The following is a 25157-nucleotide window of genomic DNA, read 5'->3' on the forward strand; positions in this document are numbered from 1 at the left end:
TTCTCCAGCCACATTAAATATTTATTAGTGGAAGGCTATAGACCTTTCACATATTAAGCTCTCTTGCTACAGAAGAGATGCAAAAAGAGCATAAAATAGAAAACAGAGGAAAGAGGAGAGGAAAAAGTATGTCTAAATTGTGTGGAAAGCCCTGCTTTTTAAACAATTCAGGCTCTTAGCAATCCCCCATCACACACACGCACAGCTCGACTCCAGACATTGGGTTCAGAAGGGGGAAGCGCGCTCTGCGCTGCGAGACAGGGCACCGCTCCCGGGACACAACACCGCTTCGCTAGAGCGAGCAACAGCCGCGCAGAGAAACCAGGGGCTGCTTTAATATTATAGTCTCCTCCTCTCCGAGACCACTGCTCACCGTGTTGGGGAAGCAACTCGAGAGTGACTGGGTGGGGGAAGATTCACTGCTGAAAGGGCTCAAGTGATAAATGGGACATTGGCAAAAGTCAGAACAGCATCCGCTGTCCGAGTGCACAAGCTCCCCAACACCCTCGTGCACCGTCACCAGGGCCACGTGCACAGAGGAGAAAGCGCTGCCCGACGACGGTCTTTCCCCTGAGCTCTCGACTTTGCAGTGAATGTTTGGGGAGAAGAACGTGCTGTGCATCTCATGATTTAAGCAAATGCTATCCATTAGACTTGTAAACTAAACACCGTCTACAGAGAAGCCTCGATCACACAGCAGCACCATTCCACCACGAACACTGGTGCCACTCACGTTACGCCAAGAGACACAACCATCTTTACCAGCCAGCAAAACGCAGCAGCGGGACTGGTTGGTGGGCAAACGCCGAGGTCACGTGCCTGACAGATGGCTTTGAAGCGGCAGTGTTATTCTCACGCTGTCACATCTGGTTTATGAAGAACTACCACTAAAGGGGTTATTGAAGGGGAACACTGGAAACGCCACTGCCGCATGCTGAAGCTCACGGCCCAGAACAGACCTCGGTGGTGCGCAGTCACCAAATCCAACAGAGGCACATACCTACGACCTAAGTGAGAATACCTGTGTTGTGTCATGACCACCTTTGTCTTAAAGTAAGGAAATCAAAAGGCAAAATGAATTTGCTACAGTGCATATAAATACTGCAAAAGCACAGTTGCTAGAATTGTTGCAAAATCCATTTAAAATGAGTTTTATTGAGATGAAAAAATGTCTTTCATGGTAACTACAGAATGTCACTCATAACCAAGTGCTTTCCCTCCATTAAAAAACACAAAGCGGAATACCTTTTGTTTAAAAATACCTTAAAAAGTAATCAGTTAAACGGAACAGTTTAGATGTGCTTTACTCCATACACTGGTTACTGTTTCTAGCCTCGCTACTGAGTGCACACTAACAAGAGGTTGTCTGGGTGTTCGTCACAGGCGTTGAAGAGAACCTACTTTTCTGGACAGCGTTCAGCTGTGGAGCTACACGGGCAATAAGGAGTATTCAGCAGACCACCTAAGGTGTCACAAAACACTGCCATATACAGTGATACTGTGCGGAGGTGGCAGTTTCCTTCTCACTATACAGAGTACAAAAGCATCGGAGGATTCCAGGTATGCAGAGCAGTGTTTTTTGCTACCATATCCATTCATAAGCATCATCTTCTAGATTTCCAGGCAGCTCTGGAATAAGGAGTAGTCCTTTTCTTATCTGGTGGTTTGAAGTAAGAATAAACAGGTGCTGCTGGAAATTCGGCATCCGGATTTTCTGCCATCATTTTCAGCTTGGCTTCAATGGCCTTTATTTTTGCACTGACGCTGGAAAAAAAAAAAAAAACAGAAGAGAAATTGAGCTTGTTCCTAGCATGTAAACAGATGAAGTACAGCAATCCAGAGGTTTTTTTGGCATCTGAATGCTCGGTTACACCAAGAGCAGCAAGGCAGCCCATGTCACTACCTTCATGAACAGTATAAAGTTGGGAAGCAGGAGTCTTCTGCTTAAGGCCCACACTATTTCACTTGAATCCTCAGCACGTATTTGCTTAAGAAACGTCCTCCGAGATCTATCACAGCACCACAAAATAATGGTCCTTGCACCTACTCAGCACTTTCTCGAGGACTCTAAGCCAGATGAGTACACTGAAAGGCTTCCTACTTCATGTAAAGTGATGTAATTTAAGGAGGTCTGAGCATGTGCAGCAGAGTGCAGCTCAGACGAGGCTGCTGCAAACAGCAGAGAAATGAAAGCCAGACTTCCTCCAAGCTGCAACACTGCTCGGATGGGAAAACCCCAGACTCTAATTAGGTCAGGAAGAAACATTATTTCAACATTACCAGAGTTTATCCCAAAGGGAGAAGCTATCCTAGGTTACACCCCAAATTCCTAGGACTTGTTATTAACAACCGTCTAACGGGCATGGACGGAGGAACGTTCCCTTCTCCAGCACGGATTCTTACAACATCCGTCCTCACTGAAACAGCTCCTTTGTGCCAGTGACGAAGCTGACGATATACATGACTCAAGTCTCTCTGCTCATTACTTTCTACTGTCAGTAGAAAGTCACTTCTGAATTTCAAGCTTATTTTATCTGCAGGCAAATTAATTATCCCTGCTCCTGCTTCCTTATAGCATTCCACTGACAGAATGCAGAGAAAATTCATATACCCTTTCAACGACCAGGCATACGTGGTTTAGGTTAACAAAGGGGTTGGGAAATTCAACCAAATCCCACACGGAACAGGACCTTCTGGCCTTAAAACTAGCAAAATGCTTTTAGTTTAATATGAAGTATTTAATATGAAGTATTACTTCATTCATGTCTTAAGGTTTTACTATTATCAAAGAAATCCTTACTCATAAGCGTTTTGCTTAATCGAGTTAGTACAGTGAAGTACCACATTACAGATTTCTGCTCAGTCTGGGATGTTCAACAGAATTATCCACCATTCCTGTAAGAAAGTGTGAATCTCAATCTTTTATAGTCCAGCACTTCTGTTAAGAACTGGCTAGTAATTTTCTGAATTGGTGCTTTCAGACAGATGGGGAGAAGAGAAGACTTACTTTCCTAACTCAGGATATTTTAAAGCTGTAGATCCCACGAGAGGTAGGGATGTGTTTTTAGACACACGTGTTGAGATTCCTGCCTCCCTGGTCGGCCTGTTGCAATGCTTCTGCCACAACTGCTGGGAACCAGCAGAGGCAGAACCTCTTACTGAAATTGCTATGAAGCAGCACACAGCACACTCCAGCCAAAGGAGCTGCAGTCTTGCACGTCCCCAGCTCCTCATCTTACCTCTTCTCCTTTCAGTGCTCCCATAGTTTCACATATCAGAAAACATGTATCAAGTCTCAAAAGTGTCCCACATCAAACGAGTTACTTTGCAGCATGCTGCTCTTTTAAAGCAGCAGTAAAGGTGGGTTTACATTTTTAGCACACAGATAATGCCAGCTCTAGATTCTATTGAAATCCAAGAAGTTCGTCCCCTGCCACCCCCACCATTTGGTCACACCTCAGCTGCCCAGTCTCCTACCTTAGGTTGGACTGGGGTGGGTCCGTGCTGGAAGATGGCTCCAGACTGATTGGAAGAATCTTCTCATTTTTATTATGATCATATCTCTGCAAGTTAGAGACCAAGTATTAAAGTAAACCTGAATTACAAACAAAGAAATACAGATGTGCTTTAAATTTGGATTAAAGTCACCTAAGATTTTGTGAAGCTTTTGCCAAGATAGATTTTGGTAGTCGTACACTGAAACCAATCCTAACCATGGTATTTGTTTAGTGCCAATATGGAATGCAGACTCTGATACTGCCTACTTACACACATTGTACTACAGATCCTTAGGCCTTACCCCAATGTTAACTGGGGGTAATAATAACGTTATTGCTTCCTATTCCCTTCTCTATAAGGCACAAAGCAAAGACGTTAAATTTTAAGGCAATTACTCCACTGCATCACTACACCCTTTATACAGACATTGTGCAGAGTCAGAAGGTAACCCCAGTACACAGCTGAACAGAACTGTGCACTGCTGGAAAAAAATACACTGAAGAGCGGTTAGGAACTATCTCCTTTTCATAGAAAGCAGCCTGCGAGTCTGTCTTCTCTGCGGGCAATGGGCCTCCTGAACTGTTTGCAGTGTTCTGCTTCCCTGTTTCGCTTGGCACAAGATCAGGTTTGTTTTTCAGCAGAGCTGCTCAAATTGACAGCGTCTGGTAAGCCCTGGCTGCTCATCTTAAAACTATTTGAGCATGGTACTAGTATTGCCTAAAATAAACACTCGCTGCAATAAGCCAAAGTTTTGCATGGTTCAATCTTTCCGCTCACACATCAGAAAATGCCATGCAAACTGAACTTATTGCTATTTATGCATGTTCTTTACCATACCCTGGCCTGCTAAGCACTGGGCTACCCTGCCGAACTCCCAGCTGAGCAGACGCTCACTCCTCCGGCTGAAACTCCTTTTATGGCCTGATCATTCTTCAGGCATCCGGAAGCACGTGGCACTCTAATAGTTACAGAACTCAAGAAAATGGAGACTGGATTTACACAAGTTTGGATGTGCTGACAAGAGCCTGGAGCCCTTGAAGCCAATAATTAAAACAACATGGTCTCCTTTAACAAAGGTACCCTTTTCTTTAGCATCCAAAACAAATACACCAGTATACTTGATAAGAGAAAGCGTAGAAAGCTGCACATAGGATAATCAATACAAGTTAAAAGCAAACTACCCAAAGGTAAATAGCAGCAAGCAGCTCCCCCCCCCAATCCAGTTCTCCAAAAAGAAAATTTCTGAAGATAAGTTGCTTTACCAAGTACCAGATAGTAAATAACTGTAGGAGAGACAAGACAAGATTTCAAAGAAATTAAAACATAAGATGGTACTGCTTAAATTAACATAAAAAATAACTTGGCAGTTGATGCAATAAGGTAATAAAATATATTTATTTTAGACATGAAATATGTTGCTTTGAAAGTCAGAATTAATTAGAGCTGCTACCACATAAGTGCTTTCAGAAGTGGAACAAAATACTTAGTAACTGGGAATTTCAGTGCATCTCCTATCCACAGAGGGAGGAATATTAGAAAGGGAACTTTTAGCCAACCATCAAGTTTGGGAAAAGGTAGAATTTGGACAATTATAGAAGTAGTTTGTTCATACAACTCTGATTAGAAGCTCCTTTACAAAGAACATCAGTTTAAATGGTCTATTTTTATCCATAGCTAATCCAGCACAGTTTAGGTATATGAGAGAAGTCAGACTGTTAAAATATTTTCCATGAGAGTTGTTTCCTAGAACAGACTGAAATTTATCTTGCCAGGCTAAGATTGATAGCACTGATAAGAGTTGTTCCTTGATATTCACATATTTTTAGTTCTGCACATTTAAAAACACAACGAGCAGCTTACCTTGACTTGTGCATGCGCCCACCGCACCACCAATTTCTTGGAAAGGGCCAGCTTCCCATTGAGACATTGGATCGCCTTTTCTGCTTCCTGCACAGGAAGACAGTTCAATAAACAAAACTAAGTCTTCAGTCAAAACCATCTGAGATCGAAAGACCCTTTTTTCCTTGTAAGTCAGTCTTGCCTAAGTACAGTTAACTGACCACACTGAAAGTTTGTCTTATTCTATCCCAACCCAGGAATCTCTCTGGAGACTCCAACATCCACCTGAGTAACTGGACTTTTTATAAGTTGCAATACTGTTCCACCTTGGCGTGAGTAATAGCTCCAGGATGGCTTCTAGAGCAGCAAGGGCATTGCCCTACATTGTGCCAGGGCTCTGCCTATATCCTTGTGGTGAATTCCCCAAGGAAAGATGAAGGCACACAGCCACAGGTGATCTCCAAATACACTGTTCTTCATAGCTTTCGAACAATTTAGCAGAATTATGACAAAAGAAGTCCAACTCCAATACTACAGATCAGCATGACTTCAAACTCTGATTTGTGGCAAGAGCTAAAACCCCAAAAAGGGCAGCCAGGGTCAGTTCAGTCCAGGATCCCACAGATGTATCATGCTGCACATCTGGCAGCAACACAGGTTCGTGTTTGTGTGCTCATGGAGCCAACCCGCTCCCTAACAAAACGGGGCTAAGAACTGGCCCTTTTTAATTAGCATCAGAAAACAGGATTCAGGAAAAGACAGCACAGGATAGAGGAAATCACTATTGCTACTTCCAGGAGTGCCTCAGAGTGGGGCTGTTAGGGTAGGGCTGCTTGTATAGACAAAATATTTAAGTCATCTCTTCCTGTTTTATCTTTAAATTGACATAAATAAGACAGGGAAAGAAGCAGCCAGACATTAAATCAGAATTTTAGATTAAAAGCAACATACCTGTTTGGTTTCAAAGTTCACAAAACAGTAACCCCTCGGCTGCCCCTCCAGAGCACCAGACTTGTGAAAGAGAAAGTCAAATTGCTTTACTTTGCCAAACTTCTGAAGGAGTTTGAGAAGGTGGTATCTGAAGAGGAAAGAAGGCATTTATGGCACCTTTCACTACTTCAGAAGCAAGGAGACGGAGAGGAGAACACCCACCACCACGTTTCACGTCCAGTCACATAAGCAGTTTTCTGTCACACGTGTGCTCAGATACCTGCAGAGCTGCGTGCTCCCTACAGCAACCCTTCAGCATCCACAGCTCTGAGGTGCCCCGGATCAGTGACTGCTCTAAAACCTCACGGCACAGAGTTTTCCTCCCAGCAGTGCCAGCTGAAGGGCACAGAGGAGAAGATCTATTAATAGTTGGTTTTTGGACAATTATGCAATGCCTCTCCACGGGTTTGGGAGGACTTTGCCTCTTGCCTTTCTCAATCACACCTTCTTAAAACCTTAAGTGATCCCCTTCTCTAGCCCTGACGCAACTGCCTGAAGCTCTGTCTCCCCTCCCTGCACACGCAGTCACAGCCTATAGCCCGCAGCACCCTACGATCCCCGCTATTGCTGCTGCCTTCCCTCTCCCGTACGAGCACGGCTGGGCCCACCCCTTCTCCGCGTCGAGCGGCATCAGCACGCTAACAAGGACGTGCCAGATCACACACACATGCAGACGCTCTCCCACTTGCTTGGCAAAGCTGGGGAAGCAGAGAGATATGAAAAAAGAACAAATTGCAACTAGGAGGTGACAGTAGACCAGGTAGAAAAGGCACTGGACAGGCCTCAGCATCACCCCGGCAAAAATCTTACAGTGCCTCTGGCTCAGGCAGCACTTCAGTGACCTGCCCACAAAAGTCAGACACTTATTTAGCCAATTATCTTCCTGCCATCCAGTGGGGAGCGTACAATTTCCAATAAAACAGGGAAAAGCCAAAGTGAATTTGTCTTATTTTATGTTGCTCAGTGCACTACATACTAAGGAGCATATTCACTGTACAGGCCACATCAAATTCTGAAAGTTTTGTGCAGCTTTTTTGGTTCCCCAGATCAAAATGTTTAACAACACTAGCTGACCTCGAAGGAAAGTTATACATATCAGTATTTCGCCGGCTGACCCCATCCCCAGAGTTGAAGTATTGCCTAAGGGTTTAAAAAGGCAGCTTAGGACTCCTGACTTCTCCTCCCGATTAGCTGTACGGCTTTAGGAAGTCTCTCAGCCCGGGTTCCAGCCTGCAGAATGAGATGAACACTCGGAGTGTTGAAAGCTCAGCAGGATTACTGGAAGCGCACACGGACCACCAGACACTGGAGGAAAAAACAGCATGCCTGTCTGAAAATGAAGGATTGGTAATGTCCCAAGACATCCAAACCATCAGGGAACCTTAGTGAGGGTCCAAACGGGAAGGGCAGACAAGATTTTTCCCTAATAAAGCCTGGTAGGATGTCTGAAACGGGCTGTGGCTCTTTGTTAAGCTTCAGGAGGCAGGCAAGAAAGTTCCAGGAATGTGAGTCATCCCACAGGATGGGTCACAGCGGACATTCAGGATATGCACTTTTAAAGAGGTGAAGGTGCAGCAAGTGTTCAGACTAGCAACGCAGAAAGGCCAAGTTATCGCCCAGGGGAATAAACACATTGTAATTGATTATGGAAGGCTTCCTACATCCTTCAGAAAAGAGATGAAGCACTGAAGTGTTATGGTATTCCAGGAGCCCTATGAACCCTCAATCCCTGTTCAGAAGGCAAGAGGCAGGAATACAAGAGAGGAGGAGAAGGAGCCGGTTACACAGTAAGCCAGCTTTCATCACTACTCCTCAAACTACTTACAAGCAGACACAGACGTACATATAAAAACCATCAGCTTTGGACACATGTGACGTATTATACATACAAAATCCCACATGGTGATTTTTCGGAGCCTCCAAAATATGTAAGTGCACCTCAGATTTGTTTCTAAAAAGATACTGCTACCAAAAGCAACTTGCAACTTCAGCAGTATGAAAATAAAGTCCTTAACACTAGAATGTTGTCCTTCCCCTGTGGCAATTACAGAGTCAACGCAAGGGCAATGATGATTCTCATTATATTTGTTTAGCAACAGCAACAAAAATCTGCAGCTACCATGCCAAAAGGAACAATTTGTTTTTCTTCTGAGAACCTCTGCATTCAACTAATAACATTTATTTTACTTTCTTGGCAGAAAAGTGATGGTCATTCCTTTAAAATAAATTTCATTTAAAGAGTCTACAAGCAATCTTTGCAGAGTCGATGCTATTTAGAATCTTCAGATTCTAGATGAGGCAAACAATTTTTAAATCATGCACACAATTTCTACAACTGCAAGTCATCTATTGTATATGCAGCCTAGAATTGAAGTCTCATATAAATAAAAATTTCAGGCTCTGATTAGGATTTGTTATTGTTAATACAGCAGGGGCATTAACAGTAACTCAGCAAGCAGTTCTCCAAGCAAAAAGGGCTTCAGAATCGAAGGAAGACCTGTCATGGAAAACCTGAAGCCCTTAAGAAAAAAAAAAGGTGTGAACATGTGTAAAAAGCTTTACTATGGCAACGATTTGGGTCATCCAGGGCTCGGAGTTACTCGCACAGATGTGGCTCCACAGATCACTGCAGCCAACCTCAGTTTCCACTTCCTGTCATCTGATGTGGATGCGAGACACACCAGCAGCTCCCCCGTTTCCTTTTCCTCCAGTCTTCCTCCTGGCACCCTGAGTGCTATTCAAACCCAGGCAAGGCTTCCTCTGAACAATGCTATCCCAAGGATACCGAAAAGGTACCGGGCCACATGCTAAACCTATTATTATTAAGAATTTTGCCCCACTGGGAGCCAGGAGGAGTCTGTAACAACAAGTTACGGACACATTGTTTTCTAGGTGAGACTCATCAAGATGGGATCCTAGACAAGCGTCAGAACAGCCAGGGAAGGTGAACACGCACTGTTTTATACCTAGGGAATACGAACAGTCATTCAAAGGCTACTGAACACTAGTTCATAGGCATGCAACTGTACAGGGCTGAAAATGCAACATCTTCTGGACAGGCAAATATTTAAAAATCTCAAAGGCTCTGCCAACAGGAATCTGCACAGGAGGCAGCTCTACTCAGCTTACAGAGCCGGAGATGGATGACGGAAGTGGGGGATTTCCATCATCGGCCAGGACCACCGGGAAGAGAGCAAACAGAAGGCCTGTGCCGCAGCGCGTCTCCCACCCCACTGCACGGCTGGGGGACGAACGCTGCACCAGGCAACGGCCGCGGCGACAGCGAGGGCAATCCGCAGCCTCCTCGGTCAGCAACGTCCGATCCGGGACCCACCCGCCCGCTGCTCCCACGTGGCGGGGGCAGCCCTTGGAGCAGGGATCGTGCAGCACCGGATGCGCCTGGAGACCGTGTCCTGCATCAGGAGCAGCTGCTCGGTCACACGGTGCCAGCTTGCCTCCTTCCAACTACTAAGAATACATCCAGCTGAGGCCTAATACTATCTTTTTCCATAAGCAAAACAACCCTATAAGGATGCTAGAAGAAGAGAAGATAAGTCATCCGAGTAAACATTGCCAGTAAGGGAGGAGGAAGGACCACCAGAAGACCTGTCATACCCAATATGTCGGATATGTCAGCATTTGAGATCCTTTGAGACTCCCATTTGAGCCACAGTTACTTACTATGTGCACTAACCTCCTGTAAGCCATCAACGTGCAGGCTGTAATTTGTGGGCAGCCCTGCATTTATAAATTCCTAGTACTGCAGTTTGTGCTCAAATGTATATGTTACCTATTAACTTCCTAGCGCTTGATTGCAGCTATAGGTTGCTCTCTAAATGGAAGTCTTGGATTAATTCAAGACTTTCTGAAGGCATTTCTGCTTGAGAAAGTCACAACCAGTTATTAACCCTGCTAACAACTCAATCAACTTTACTCATTCTTAAACAAAGCTACCATAGAAATTGCAGGGGCAACCCTCTAAAATCAGATAAAAGCAGCAAACAAAGAAACAGCTATTTACTTTTCAGGTATTTTTTTTTTAGTCATGCGATTGGTATACTCAATGGGGATAATTCAGATGAGCAAGTATAAGCAGAGATGCAAGCCCCTAAGACGGGAAAGTAAGGGTTACGCTGATTTATAGAAGTTTATTCATCTGATACAGAAACGTGCTCTTTTTTGTCTACACTGGAAAGGTGTTAAAAGAAAACTTCCTTTCTTTTTTCTTTGCAAAGAGAGATTACAATATAGTTCTCAGGAGAATATTAGGCATTTTTTAAAGTGAAATCAAAAACAAGATGCATTGATCTTAAGCCAGAATAATAAAGCCTAAAATAAGTAACAAGTACAGACACTCAGTAACAGGCAAGTTTGAAACACTTAATAGCAGGGAAACATTCTGCATTTTATGGCACTGGAGAATGAAGCCCTCAAAACAGTCCCTCCCTCCTTCCCTACAGACATGACATGGCTCAGGACAGACCATCTCTAACGGCGAGGGCACAAGGGCAGCTGTGCCAACACCCAGACCGCCAAATTCATGCGGCTACAGTCGGTTATTTGAAAAGCAACAGCCTGCTGAGGTGAGAAGTGGACTGAAAGCCACAAAACTCATTTCATCCAGGCTATGAAAACAATTTTTTGCCATATAAAGCTACTAGTCATCTGGACTAGATTCAAAGGAATGACCTAGACTGAAAGGGTCTTTTAAAAATGAAATTAAAGATCATCCCAGGAAGTGAAGGATCTAATCCTTTTACAAGCATCCACTACTCCTCCCCTCGCACTAACCCGGTTTCCTGAATCTTTAAGGACTCAGCAAATAATGCTTTCAAGATGTCCTATATCTAATTTTATGTGGTCAGTGAATGTGGACAAACCAGAGTAACATTACTGTGGGATAAAAATGGTAATTAATGCAGAAACCACCCAAAGCTGAATGTCTGAAAAGCACAATACATTAATGATTCCATTTAGAGGCTATTAGAAAACTGCTCTGTTAAGATGAACCGCATTTAGAATAAAAACCTAGCACCTGCACACACACAAAAAGAAGCAGGAGGAAAAAGTATTCCATGACAGGCACGTACAATAGTTAATCAAAAATGCTTGTTTCGGAGAAGTGTATAAACCCTCTTGTTTTTTTTTTTTTAAATAACATCTAGTTATTTCTCCAGACATTATCTAAATATTGGACAGCAACTCATATTTCCTTGATAGTTTGTATGTTCAAATTTGTTATTATGTCTGCTCAAAAGATAATTATTTCGCGTCTGGGGAAAACACAGAACGCATGCACATACATCTGATTTATGTCCTCACCCACCACGAGGAGCTGGCGGCACTGCACCTTATCTAGCTCCTGCGCAGTCGGTTTAGTTAGCGCCCTCCACTCAAACAAAATCCCACCGCTGACGTGAGTGAAATAACAAAATAAGCCTCTCGGTTATCCCAAAAGCACCGGCCAGGTGTAAAATTCTAGAATTGCATTGTTTCTGGAGACAAGCTTCCAGCCCGGGAGGCAACTCGGAGGAGACTCTGGGGCACTAGCTAAGCGGGTGCCTCCCAGCCCCATGGGGCTGGCAGGGCCCCGGATGCCCCTGCTTCAGGCCCTTCTGCCCGTCCGTCCCCAGGTGCAGAGGGGCTGCAGGGCCGCACGCCACGGTGGGGATGAGCGGGCACGGCCAGGCGCCGCGGCAGCCAGCACCAGTGGCACCTGGCAGAGCGGGAGCCGGGTGCGCTGCCCCCACGTATGGGGCACCCTCCAGCGCTGCTCCCCCAAACTAGCACCCGCCCCACAGCCTGGGGCGAGCCCAGGCACGGCGATGGGGAGGGGGCTGGGCTGTGCCAGGCAGGGGGAACACAGGCTGCGGGGGTCGGGGCCCCCAGGCCGGGCGGAGGGGGCACAGCCCACCCAGGGCTCCTGTGTGAGGAGGGGGCACCAGGCAGTGCTGGGGGGGGGGGGGCCGGGGAGGGGGCGCTGCTGCAGGAGGAAGGTAACAGAGAGGGGTAACGGGGGGCAAGAGGTGGTGCCGCTGGCTGGGGCGGTAAAAGGCAGTGGGGCCCGACTGGGGGGGGGGGATTTGGAGGAGTGACAGGGGGTCGAGGGGGGGATCCCTGGCAGGGGTCCCAGGGGGTGACAGGGGTCCGGGATGGCGTCCCTGGCAGGGGTCCCGGGGGGTGACAGGGGTCCCAGGGAGGGGGTCCGAGATGGGAACCCTGGCAGGGTGGGGGGGGGAGGGGGAGGGTCGCTGGCGGGGGTCCCGAGGAGGGGGGGCCTCTGGGATGAGGTCCCTGGCGGGGTCCTGGGACGGGGGGGGGTCCAGGGGGGTAACGGGGGCGGTGATGGGGGTCCGGGGGGGGGGGGGACTCACTCGGTGATCTTGGGGTCGAGGTTGCCGATCCACAGGCGGTGCCCGTCCTGCAGGGCGCCCTCGGAGAGGATGGAGGCGTTCTCCAGCGGCAGCGTCTGGCGCCCCGGCTCCATGGCTCTGCGGAGGGCGGCGGTCAGAGCGGGCCGGGATGGGGATGATGGGGGGGGGGGGGGTCGCACTCACCATGACACCCGCGGGCCCGCGCAGGCCGCAGCGGCTCCCTCCTCGCGCAGGCCTCGCCCCGCCCCGGCGCGCCCTTGTGACGTCACGGCGCGGCCCGATGCCGTAGGCGGAGCGCGCGGGGCTGCGCGACGGTGAGCGGGGCGGTAGCCGGGCACCGGCCCCCTTTCCCCCCCCCCCCGCCCCTTTATCCCCAGCCCGCCATCCCCGGCCCGGCCACGGGGGCGGCCCGGCCGCCGGGACAGCCCACGCCCCCACCGGGCGGCGGGGGCGGCGGGGGGCGCGCGCGGGGGCGGGGCCTGCGGCGGGCACGGCGCAGGCCGCAGCGCCCTGAGGAGAAGGGGGCGGGGCCTGCCTGCGGGGGCGGGGCTCGCTGCGGGAGGGGGCGTGTCGGGGGCGGGGCCTGCACGCACGTGGCGCGGGGCCGGGTGCCCGGGTGGCGCCGGCCTGGGCTCGGCGGTGGCGGTCTCGCGGGGGGGGGGGGGGGGATCCCTAAATCCTTTCAGTCGGAGCAGCCTGTGTGCTCGTAGCTTCCGTAGGACCAGGATCAGGCCTGTTGCCCCCCATTGCCTGAGCTGTCAGCTTGCATTGACAGGTGCAACTCAGCCGTGAAGCCCCTTTTTTAGCGTGCAGAGTGGACCGCCTGCCTTCTCTGTCTTCCAGGTGAGTAAAGAGGAGCTGTGAACAACGGTCATGGCCCTGAGGTGCTTTCGACAACTGCAGTCCCTGCTTTACCGGTCTTCGTGTGCAGCGAGGGTGCTGCCGCAGGCTCCCGTAGGCTGCCGGGCCCCGCTCCTGAGTGGCTGCAGGCAGCGTGTCCGTCAGGTGACGCTGACTAGGCAGCTAGCTACCAAAAAAGGTAAATATGGCAGTCTTTTTACTAGTGTGTTCCCAGATACTACTGAAAACAGGATTCCTTATCCCATTTATCTCAGGTACCAGTATTGATCTAGCCTAGGCAGAGCACAGTTCTGGAGGAGCTAATTTGCCTAACTGTGTTGCAGCGTACATGAAATTTTAGTCCTTCCTCTGGGGGAAGTACTGCATGGAGATGTTTGTTGGCCTGGGGCAGTAAGCAGTAATCTTCACATTCCACGCTGGAGTTAATGCCCACAGCGTGACATCCAAATACATTTTGGATTATGTGCTCAAGCTCTGGGCTGCTTGCTCTTTTAAAAATATAGTTATTTCGGTTTATCTCAGGCTCTGTTCTGAATCTAACAGCGATTGTAACGGTTTCTTTCTGCTTTCTAGTCTAACAGGGAAGTGTTGTTAGAAATTAATTTTGTTTGTAATTGCAGCTAAAGGTAAAGGGCAGACTCAAGCCAAAGTGAATATCAGTGCTGCCTTAGTTGAGGATATTATCAATTTGGAAGAAACCAATGAAGACATGCAGGCGGTGGTAGAAGCCCTGAAAGAGGATTTCAGCAGAAATCTCAATATTAGAACCTCACCAGGTTAGTAATTTTCTTGTATAATGCTGTGCTGCCTGTAGCTAAGGTTACCAGTCTTTGCAGCACAGAACTGCATCTTTAATTTTTTCAAAACTGATTTTCTTTTTATTGAGTTATTCACTAAGCAGCAGATTAGTACAACTTTGACATCCCCAACTAAAGGCCTTTTTCACCCCGAGCTTGACCAGGAAGAATCCATTTTTGTTAATAGCTTCCTGGAAATAGCTTTTGTAAGTGGGAGATGTCAAAAGTGTCTAACTGAACTGTTTGCAGATGTGATGAAGAAGCAGGTTGTCAGCTAATGGTGCAGTAGGGCAGGAAAAATCCAATTGCCATTAAATTAGCCTTTTGGAAATTGCCATCAGGCTGGTGTCTGGCATATACAAACTTTTTTTGCTATACGTATTTGTGGTTAGTGACCTTTACAAGCTCTACTCACTTAGTGAATTTTCTGTTTTAGAAAGAAACATGAATATATTTGACTAAGCTACAGTTACTATAACACTCTGAACATATGTATTTATAAGTAGTATCAAGTTTCAGGGATAAAATTTAACATTAAACAATGACCAAATATGAATCATTCACCACTCCTGCTCTGGCTGGGGCACTTCAGTCTTTAATGGAGTTGGAAAGTTTAGCTCAATCTCTTAACTATTTATTCTAACCATAGGTATTTTTTTAATTGCACTGATAAAGTACCGCTTGTCCCATGTGCCTTTTGGCCTGCTAACGTTTTTGAGCATAAACTAGGGAGCAGACTAAGAGTAGCTCAGGGAGAAACTGAATACTTTAAATTAGACAGTGTACAATACCTCCTCTTGGGACTTGGAAAAGAACTTTGAAGGCTTAAGGGAACACTGCTAAGCTAAGGACAATAATTTCCTTCATTTTATAGCAACATTTAGATCTTCTTTAAAGTGTAAGAATTAAAAAAAAAAATCTTTTAATTATTCATCATCTTTGCTTAGTTTTCCTCTTCTAGTAATGAAAACAAACTAGAGTTTTGTTTTCGTGTTCTTGTGCTGTAGAGTAATGTCGAAATGTTTAGCTTGCAAATACCACAGGGCATGCGTAAGTACAAGAGCCAAATTGTAAGTCTGAAAAAAAAAATCCTTTTCTTTTGTAATATCTATATGTTGCATAACGGAAGGAATGCAGGACTCTGCGTGTGTCTTTCTGCTACATTATCATTCTGAACTGCTGTTCCGTACTGAAATTCCACCGTGTTTCGTTCTTTTGAGGGGCCTTTGATCACATAATGGTGGTGACAAAAGATGGGAAGTTTCCGCTGAACCAGCTTGGGCAGATCTCTCAGAAGTCACCTCAGCTCATTGTAGTGAACATGACCAGTTTTCCAGAGGTAAGGAGACATTACTGGAGGCGTGACAGGGAGGTAATTACCAAGGGAACAACCAGGTTGCTACTGAGCAAAGGAACATTTAGACTAAATTCGTCAGCTCTGACAGTGGTTGAGAGTTCTCGCTGCATCGCGTTGCACTCCTTGTCTGACACACAACAGGAGTCGTGTTTCGCTGCTGACTGCACACTGCGCTGGGTAAGTGCAGTGTCTGGAGTACACGATATCTCGCATGTGTGGCAGCGCTGGGGTCTGCCCAGTGTTACATGCTGCCTGTTAGGCTCTGATTGCTCTCAGGCTCCCATCCAATAAATCCCAAGAATATGATCATTTTGCTTTGGGGAGTTTCCCGTCAGCTGCATCACAAAGAACTTGATAGAAAGACAGCACAGAGAATATAACTAGGGCAGTGCCATGCTGGAAGGGCACCTAGATAATTGTGGCCTGCTAGGTCTCTTCATTTCCTGAGCTTTTCCTGCACCCAGTATTCTTGCACACACACACTGTCCTTTGGTTCACCTGAATTACACACATGAAAATGATGCTAGGTCTGCCCTTTCATATTTGTGACAGTTCAATTCCTTGTGAAGACTTTGCTGTGCACAAAACCATGCCTGTAGTTAGAGTAGTCCATATTTGTGTTAGGGGCACCGTCGGATTCCTGTAAAACGTGCTTATTTACCACTCATGGAAGAAGCTGCTGATGCAGCCTGTGAACATCTGAAAAGATTGTGCTGTTCCCCTGGCAGGACTAAGCTGGGCCTGTGCTAAGTGGCACAGGGCCTGAGTGGCACCGCTGAAGTTAGTGAGCTGCTCTCTTGACATTGCCTTCAGATCAGGACCCGAAATTAGGTGCTTTTACGTGCCCTTTGGGGGAGCCAGCTTCCCTTAATTTTCTGCAGGAGCTTGAGTTAGACCTGCCCCTGCGTTAGGTGGATCCCACCTCCGGACGAGCATCGGCAGTGCCCTGTGGCGAGGGCTGTCACTCAGAGAGGCTGGAGCAGCGTGTGCAGACACGAGTAGTAATGAGTGCGGGGTTAGCTGTTCATCCAGCTCCAGGTCTGGAGGTTTGCCAAAGCTTATGTCTATTTATTTTGCAAAGGCTTTCCCCAATTAATTAAGTCAGCAAAGTCTCAGAGGAGGTCAGTGTGAGGTACTTGATGCCTAAGTGTTTCTTAAAGTGTATCCAGCGTGTGTAATGACTTTGAAGAATGAAGGACACACAGAGGTGCCCCAGGGTGCCAGAGCGGAGAGGGCTGGAGAAGTCACTCCATGACTTAGCCCACGTCCAAGCAGGAACCGAGACAGGCTGAGAAATGGGCATGGGTGAAATTAAATCCCACCATATATGCCATTGCCTACATTTTTCTTTTCTAAGCCAGGGACCCATTTTTCACTTGAACTAGAGCTATAACCATTTCTCTCAATGCAGTTGTTTTATAACATAACTGTTCCACGGATAGGTTGAACTCCTTAATAACATTATGCACACATTTACTTGATGTCATTATTTACAGCATGTAGCCAATACTTGATGGTATTGAAAAGGAAATAGAAATGTCTAAAGGATCTGGGAAAGAAAATAAGCATAGAAAAGGATTTGCAGGGCCAAAGTCTGTTTGATGTATCTATGCCCAAAATTTATAAAAACAAACAAGACTGTCTTTTAAGCATGAATATTTATTTCAACAGGATGGGGGCAATATTGCAATATTTTCCCCTTCCTCTGTCTCCTCCAACGTGTACTCTAAACAATTCAGCTTTTACTGAGCATTACCTTCCTGCAGAGCAGGCGCTGTCCATAGAATAACACGGTTATAGTGCTAATTTGCTGAGATCATCTTTGTTACATTTTTTTCTGCCCTTGTTATGTTCTAAAGGGCAGCAGTTATGTTTTACAACACATTGGTACAGCGTTCATTGCTTTCAGTGATGTCCACACGCACTGGAGACCTAAACAAATACGCAGAGCTTTAATTTGTGCTTCAGTTGATAAATGCTGGGCTTCATAAATAGAGTCTACTGTAGTAGCTTGGATCCAAAGTCAATGATGGGGAAGAGTATCAGAAACAGCAGTGGTCCTTGTAGAAAATGCCACACTAGTGCCAAGAGAATAGAGACCAGTTCTGCTCCGTCATTGTTAATGTCAAAGAATGAAACAGGCCGTCGGAGTCTTCTGCAAAACTGCTTTGACCACAGAGTTTGATGTTCCAAAGGTGCACCAGTGCTCTGGGTTGGGAAAGGAAGTATTTAAACACTTTGCAGGCACCAAGCACACTCGTGCACCTCACCTTTTAACCAGAGCAGGGTGTCAATACAGCCAGCAGTGATGGAGTCTGAAAAAGTTAATCCCAAGTAATTAGCTGTAAAATAAACTTAGGGGTGAGCGTGGGCTCCATTTCTCAGCCAACTGCTACTGCCCTCATGTAATGTGGTTAGGTTGTAGTGCTGAAGTGGTTAAGTTAGTTAACATTTCTAAATTGGCACTTTGTGATTTCTAGTGGAAAACATTCAACTGGAATTTTTAAATGCTCAGAATCTTTCATCTCCTTTGCCACAGTCAGGCTATGCCTTGGGAATTTATTGCGGTTTCACTCTGCATTGCCTCAAACCATTCAAATAGTTTCAAAGAAGCAAAACAGTTTTCTTTTGTTGTTGCTTCCCTTCCCCTCTCCTCCCCCCTTCTTGCCCTCCGTACCCTGATACCGAGAGCAGCCATAGTTTCCCATTCAGTTTGATCAAAGCTCTCTGCACCAGTGTAACTTCCTGATCTTACTGGTAACAGAACTAAATGTTTCCATGTTCTGTGGAGATGGATTGCCAACTATTGACAGAGTTCTGGCATATGGGAATAATTATTTCCTGATTCCCTTTACCTTTTGATCTGGTTTACAGAGTACAGCTGCAGCTATGAAGGCTATAAGGGAAAGTGGAATGAACCTAAACCCGGAAGTAGATGGGACAATAATTCGGGTACCAATTCCTAAGTAAGTAACGATGCTGTCTAATTCATGGCTACACCAGATAACGTAATAGGTTGCAGCGAGTGCCCCTCGTTGTGCTCGGGTGCGTAAGCATGCACGATTGCTGTGATGTCTTGCTGCAGCTTCCCTCCACACAGCTACTCTCTTTTCTTGTTCTTTAGGAAAAAATCTGAGCCCCTAAAAATATTTGATGGAACTTCTTCCAAGTGTCTGATCTCTAGGTCAGCACGTCTTGGCATCTGATGCCTGGTCTCTCTGTTCTCTATCTTCCCCTTGCAGAGGAAGCTTGGGCCTAGCTGGCTGCAGCACTTTGCAAGAGACAGCCAAAGGCTTTTGCAGCTGTGTTGCCTTGATTCACAGGCTGATTCCTTGCTGCTTTCCTGCAAATTCCTGGAGCTACATCAGCCCTGAGCAGCAGTGATACAGTAGCAAACTAGCAGTATTAGAGGTGAATAGCGCCTTGCTGCAGAGAACATCAAAAGGAAATGATGGAAGGAAGAGGGAGGAAATTGAGAGCTTTGACTGAAAAAGCCACTCCCTCTCTTCGTGTAGTACACGCCTTGCCACCATGGCAGCACGGACATTTTGGTATGTGGCTTGTGGTGAGAAAAGCAGCTGCTCCTGGCTGAGGACTGGGCTTCGCTTCCCCCACCCGTCACAGGCTGCTCCCCGAGCTCAGCCAGCTCGGGCGGGCGCGTTAGCTGGGATCGGGGGAGTGCTTTAGAAGCAGGTCGCGTGACGGTCCCTGCTTAGGGGTCCCGGCTTTGGTTCGCAGCGTGTTGCTGTCCAACACGTACGAGTGGGATTCCTTTCAGAGGAAACTAAACAGAAGGATGTGTTCTGGGAGCGCACCTAATGCTCTCCCACTGCTCACACGTGTTCGCTCCCCGAGACGAGCCTGGATCTCGTACAGAGCCGGACCTCCAGCTCGGAGCTGCCCCGCAGCTCGGCTCTCGCTGTGCCACGTGTCTGGCTAGCAGGGGCACTGCCTGTGACGGGGGGGCAGCGCTGCTCTGCCCGGGTCTGGGTGGCGCAAGGTAAATCCACGAGTCGCTGTAGGTGCTCCCACCCCGCTGCGACGGAGGCAGATGTGGGTGTACAAACCCACCACTGGCCTGACTTCACAACTGCCACAGAGGCTAGAGATGGCTTTTACACTGCACGTACCCTGCACATGCACTGCATTTTACAAGCAGGTGACTTCTAAGTAAAGAACTAAGTATTTCTCATGCTTTAGATCTATTTTAAAAATACTGTTGAATTTTATCTAGCGTTTTGATCAGGGAATTCTAATTGCAGCTTTCTGTTGCTGTCGGTGAAAGGGAATGACATTATCATTCTATCTGCTGATTTTCTTTTTCCCCTGTGCTCCCTGCCCTTCCCCCATTCCTCAGGAGAGGAGGCAGAGGAGGAGGGCACTATTATCTTCATAATTGCTGAGGCTCCCGGGTTGCTGCACAGTAGTTTGATTGTTAATGGGCACTTGGGTCATCCTTGAATATGAATTGCAGGGGAGGAAACTCTGAAACTGCAAATCCTGATCTTTAACAAAATATATTGTTTTTTAAACAAACGTGTATGTTCTGTCACTTTCTTTTGTGGTGCTGTGGAGGAAAAACAGGTCTTCTTTCCCCGTGGAAGACCTGTCTGGTGGGCTGCCTTGTTCCTCTGGCATATCACTGTTGCTGCTCTTGGTTCGTTTTTGCCCTGGGTGGCTGGCAGTCTGGGCAGTCCTGAGTTAAAGAGGTTTTCAACTTGGAACATGTGCCTTGCAGGTCTGCCCACACAGGCACCTCAGCTCCCGTTTTCTCACCCGCTATGTAGTGACAAGACTGGATCTTTCAGAGTTTCATCCACCTATCGAAAAGACAGGCAGTCAGCTAGCGTCTTTTACAGCTTTCTAATGCAAGGGGGAAAAAATCAAATTCTGCTAGAGGCCTCTCTTTAATAGTATAGCCCTGAATTACTTTTTGTAATTTTTCAAATTATTTCATTTTCCCAACACTCAAAGGAGGTTTATGAAAGAATATGACAGACAGAACGCAGTGAGCTTGCCAAAGTCATAGCAGGCGTGCAAAATAAGCAAACAAATCCCAAATGAAGTTACTGGAGGTATCACTTGCATATCTGAAAGATACGGTATTGTTTCTGCAGAATTTGATTCTTTCATGAGGGGAGGTACATCAGAAGTAAAATCAGCAAATCTGAGATGTCTTTGCCTGTTACTAAAAATACTTCTCAGTCTGACATATCAGCTGGACACATGTGCATCATATTTTGCCTCATGAAGGTTCACTTCAGTGCTTGAGATTGTTTCAACTGAACATTTAAAAATAGAGTTTACTTTTCAGTATTTATTCGTTTGATTTTTGCATTTCAGTTTAGACAGTAAAAATACACTAGTTTCACTTGTGTTTACTTCTGCTTCCTGCTAGGATCCCCTCTACTCCCCAAGGTATTCGCTTGTTTGTGTTGCTAGCACTGCATGAGCAATATTTATTTGTGTTAAAATTATTCTCTGAGGGTTTAGAAAGAAACAAAAAAAAAACCCAGCCATGGGAACATTGGTATTGGTTGATCTCTTGGCTGAATTTGACCTGACCTTGTGCCTTTTATGGTATTGCCTCATTTTTAGATTCATCTTTTTTGGAACTATTGTGTTACACTGGATATTGTTTGTAAATCAGTAATATTTTTACACATGCTTTGCTGAAAGCCAGATGACTCATTTGAAAGTTTAATGACTCATTGTGAGCTTTCTTTTTTCCTTCGCCCTTTAAGAAATATGCAAAGATACCTACTGTGGAGAGAAAGGACTCAAGAAATTTCATTTGAAAAAAACAAAGCTGTTTTTGAGCAGCGTTGCTCCAGATCTCTCATCATAAGTGTCATACATGCTTTTTGTTGAATAATATATTTTGCACCCTGTGTTTATCTGCGTCTGCAATTATGCATGCAGAGTATCTAGTTAAGCCCACTTTCCTTTAACTGATGCCTGTCGTTCACAGGAAATTCCTAGCATTTAAGATACAGAAATTATTCTTACCCGCATGAATGTCTCGTGTTGGCGATCCGATGTGGCCTGCATTGTTTTCGCTGTGGGTGTGCTCATGCCGGGTGCTGGAAGAGGCGCATCCAAGTGTTGCGGTGTTTAAACCACTGGTTGCTGACTGAAGCAGAAAAAGAGGAGACGTTACCAGTCGTGTAGCTGCATTTCTAAACACGCTGGCATTTCCGTCAGCGGGGCCCCCTCGTCCTCACCCCAGACAGTCCCACAGCGCAGGGTCAGCCCTGTAAAGCAGCAGGTTTGAGCCTGTTGCTTCTTTACGTGCAAAGGAGGTGCAGCGCTGCCCCGGCTCCGCGCGCTGCCCGGGAGAGGAGGGAAGGGGCTACGGGCAGGGACGCTGGCCTGGCTCCCTGCTTCTGGCACCCCGTCCCCAGGTTTACTTCCCACTTTTTGGCTTTAGAGAGGAGGCAGGGACAACGATTATTAGCTGGAAAAGAGAACTTATCCAGAACAGCGTGGAAGTCCCAGATGTGGCAGAATTAAGCAACTGTTCTTTAAAACCTCGGACCTGGCTCATGTTGATTCCTTAACCAGAAACAGCATCTGGCTAAAAAAAGTGCCTGTTTCTGGCATTGCGGGTAGCATTGCTGAGAATTTACACACAGTCTGGTTGGAACGTAAAACCCGCTGAGAAACTCCACAGCGCTGTAGAGTGATAAAAAGAAATTGGTGTTAATAAAGACAGACAAGGAGGCATGAAAGCTGTGACCCTGTGCCAAGAAGCATAGGAAATCTGGCAGCATTGCATAAACAAAAACATTTCCTTAAAGGCTCAGCAGCCCTAAGCAGGCGAGTGATGCCCTCAGCACGGCTCACAAAAGACGAACACGACCGGGGAGGCGAAAAGCCAACGCAAACTCGCTCTCCCACAGCCGAGGCAGGCGTGCCGCGGACCCGCTTGCCTCGCCAGCCAGCAGCACAGCAGATTTTCAGCTCCCTCCTCCAAGTTCAGTGGACGCAGCTTTAACACACACGCACGCACCCACCCCCGAAAAAGCTGCCTGAGAACGTGACCTCGCCCAGACCCCGCGGACGAGCGGGCTGGGCTGCTTTCGCGTGTGCCGCCGGACCCCTGGCTCAGGGTTTTCAGAGAGAGACGCCCCGAAGGCATCGGCGCTGGGACGCACAGGAAACCACGAGTGACCCTGCTCGCTTTTAATTACGCGTTCAGATCCAGGCTCTGGCCTCAGCTGAGCAGAAGCCCCCGCCATATGTGAGGTGGACCGGTCCTCTCCCTCCAGCCGCCCTCTCCCAGCCGCTGTCTGCAGGGCCGGGGAGCCGAAGCCGTCCCTCTGCCCCGGGCTCGCCCCCAGCTCGGGCTGCGGAGCAGCGGTGGGGCCGCCGGCGGCTGTAGCTGCATCTCCGCTCTCCGCCTCTCTCGGCTTTTCTGGAGACCCCAAACTCCAGTAATTACTAATCGCTTCTGCAAAAAACCTATTCCCTTCTCCACCTTGGAGTAAAAATAACCGACTAGGCTTCGGGACGGTCAGGGCCTCTGCAAACATCTGCTGCGAGTGACCCGACTGCTGGAGGGAGGTATCAAAGCGAACAAGCCTTCGGGGACGAGCGAGCTCGGGCAGGGCCCCGGCTCCGAGCCCGTACTGACAGGCTCTTTGTAATGAATACCCGCGAGGCGGCAGAGCCGGCCCCGCCGCCGAGCCCTCGCCCCCGTTTCCTGAGCGCTCCGGAGGAAGAGCCTTGGCCTCGCTGTTTCGGTGACCCAGCCTGTTGCAGTCAATTTCTGAATGCTCCCGTGAAATGTTTATTTTGCCATATCTTCTGCTAGCAGGCAGGCGCGCTCTTGCTAGTGAGCGTTCGTAGGTGCATTGGGCTTTTCATTCTCAAGGCAATCTGGAAACTTCAAGAGCCATGAACTTAATTGGAATATTATTGTTAAGCATTAACAATTAATGCTGACAGCGATCAGCTGTTGGTGCTGGGAAGCAGCAGAACATTACTGGAGCTGAGGTGACATGCCAGCTGTCCCTGCGTCTTATTCAGGTGCTCAGACTCCTCCATCGCATTTAGTTATTAGTTTGGGATGGAAAGTTTTGGATTTTCCTGTGGAATCACAGCTGTAACCGGCCCAGTACAAGGGCAGAGGTGGAGCTGAAATTCTCCTCTGCCATTTAGCTGTGGACACGCTGAGCCGCTAATTTCAGAACCACTTCTGGGATAACCCTCTTGTCAAACAGGATGTTAAACATGATCTTAGTGGAAATGCCTGTTAGTGATGAGCTGGAATAAGGCTGAGTGAAATACAAACTCTATAGCTTCCAGATACATAATTCAGCCTCTTCCAGTTGCAGGGAGGCTGTATTGAGTTTCAGGAACGGACGGAGGTTTCCTCACAGCTTTGCAGGAGGATTACGCTTTTCAGCTCTCTCTCTCAGGTCTGGAGCTGGATTTTCCCTCCTTCCCCCAGATGCTTTGGCAGCAGAAAAAAGGAAAGCCTAAACATTACAGCATGAGTTTCAGGCACTGCACTGACAACCATAAAACAAGTAAGATTAATTCCCAGTCCCTCAGTTCAGAGCTGTGCTGGGAGCTTTCTGCTCTAGGCATGAGACTTACTTTGCTGAGGTGCATCAGCATGGCAGGAGCTGCGCTGTGCAGAGGTACCTGAGCTCGCTCAGACCGAGTTAGCCAGGGGACCGAAGCAGGGTGAGCAATCCCCGAGCACCGCACTGGTTAGCGCTGTGACCTCGTGACGTAGGGCCTCAGCCCAGAGCGAGCACTATCTTAACACACGCTGCTTTTGGGCGTCCTGGCAGAGCCCAGCACGGTGCTGCAGGGCAGATCTGTCTAGGCCGGTCAGCCCGGTGCCGGGAGACCTGTCTGGGATACCGGAGCGGAGAGGATCACTGGGTTTACCCAGAGTCCAGTCGGTCCTTCACAGGAAATAAATCTGGCTGTGCTATACGTGACGCTGGTTTTTTTTCCCCGCTACTAGGATAACGAGAGAGCACAGGGAGAGCCTCGCTAAGCTTGCCAAACAGTCCACCAACAAATCCAAAGATACCTTGAGAAAGGTGCGAAGCAAGAGTGTGACCCAAATAAAGAAGTTCAAGAACAAAGTGTCCGAAGATACTATCTGGCTGCTAGAAAAGCAGGTAATTTTTTTCCGTCTGGCACATCATGATGTTTCACAGCCCAGTGGTACAAATACAGCAGTGAACACTTATCCCAGACCTTGCTAACAAGTTTCCAGCACTGAGAACCTGGCTGGGAGGTGGGTGACCCTGGGCTGAATTTTTGGGGTAGATAATTGCTGTTATATTTGCCCTTTCTCTATCAGATTTGGGGCTTGAATCTCAAAGCCAAATTCACAATATGAACCATTGTAAACTAAGACAGGAAAAGTCTTCCCCAAAAGCTTTTGTAGCTCAGGGGACTATTGCACAAGCCAGC

General features: G+C 47.4%; 2 protein-coding genes and 1 long non-coding RNA gene across 9 annotated transcripts in view; 1 reads left to right on the top strand and 2 right to left on the bottom strand.

Annotated features, from left to right (window-relative positions):
• Positions 1 to 13022, bottom strand: RBM18 (RNA binding motif protein 18). Its single transcript, XM_064523927.1, has 6 exons — positions 12885 to 13022; positions 12702 to 12818; positions 6289 to 6415; positions 5359 to 5445; positions 3478 to 3563; positions 1 to 1764 (listed from the first exon to the last, which is right to left on the bottom strand). The coding sequence occupies exons 2-6, from the start codon at positions 12812 to 12814 to the stop codon at positions 1605 to 1607; spliced, it is 573 nt and encodes a 190-aa protein (XP_064379997.1). The 5' UTR covers positions 12815 to 12818; positions 12885 to 13022; the 3' UTR covers positions 1 to 1604.
• Positions 12948 to 25157, top strand: part of MRRF (mitochondrial ribosome recycling factor) — a 15044-nt gene continuing 2834 nt past the window's right edge. Inside the window, exons 1-6 of one of the 6 annotated variants that reach the window (XM_064523925.1) lie at positions 12948 to 13015; positions 13545 to 13740; positions 14183 to 14338; positions 15580 to 15698; positions 18591 to 18682; positions 18959 to 20252. In XM_064523925.1, coding sequence (XP_064379995.1) covers positions 13575 to 13740; positions 14183 to 14338; positions 15580 to 15698; positions 18591 to 18682; positions 18959 to 19100 — 675 coding nt within the window. In that variant the 5' untranslated portion in view covers positions 12948 to 13015; positions 13545 to 13574 and the 3' untranslated portion in view covers positions 19101 to 20252. Of the gene's footprint in view, positions 13016 to 13388; positions 13741 to 14182; positions 14339 to 15579; positions 15699 to 18590; positions 18683 to 18958; positions 20253 to 24699; positions 24860 to 25157 lie in introns of those variants that run through there. The other 5 variants (XM_064523923.1, XM_064523924.1, XM_064523926.1 and 2 more) reach the window with 5 other exon arrangements.
• LOC135330391 (uncharacterized) overlaps positions 17356 to 25157 on the bottom strand; it is a 13802-nt gene continuing 6000 nt past the window's right edge. Inside the window, exons 2-3 of one of the 2 annotated variants that reach the window (XR_010392409.1) lie at positions 21726 to 21849; positions 17356 to 20536 (exon numbers count right to left, since the gene is read on the bottom strand). This is a non-coding gene — a long non-coding RNA (uncharacterized LOC135330391). Of the gene's footprint in view, positions 20537 to 21725; positions 23162 to 25157 lie in introns of those variants that run through there. The other variant, XR_010392408.1, reaches the window with a different exon arrangement.

Source organism: Dromaius novaehollandiae, chromosome 20 (genome assembly GCF_036370855.1).
Source record: "Dromaius novaehollandiae isolate bDroNov1 chromosome 20, bDroNov1.hap1, whole genome shotgun sequence".
NCBI classification, from domain to species: Eukaryota; Metazoa; Chordata; class Aves; order Casuariiformes; family Dromaiidae; genus Dromaius; species Dromaius novaehollandiae.

Bases quoted from the DNA above. Each gene is read 5' to 3' on its own strand.
- RBM18 (XM_064523927.1), bottom strand. From the start codon at position 12,814: ATGGAGCCGGGGCGCCAGACGCTGCCGCTGGAGAACGCCTCCATCCTC. The intron at 6,416-12,701 runs GTGAGTCCCCCC...TTTCCTCTTCAG, and splicing joins CTCGACCCCAAGATCACCGA to ATACCACCTTCTCAAACTCC. The intron at 5,446-6,288 runs GTATGTTGCTTT...CTTCCTGTGCAG, and splicing joins TGAACTTTGAAACCAAACAG to GAAGCAGAAAAGGCGATCCA.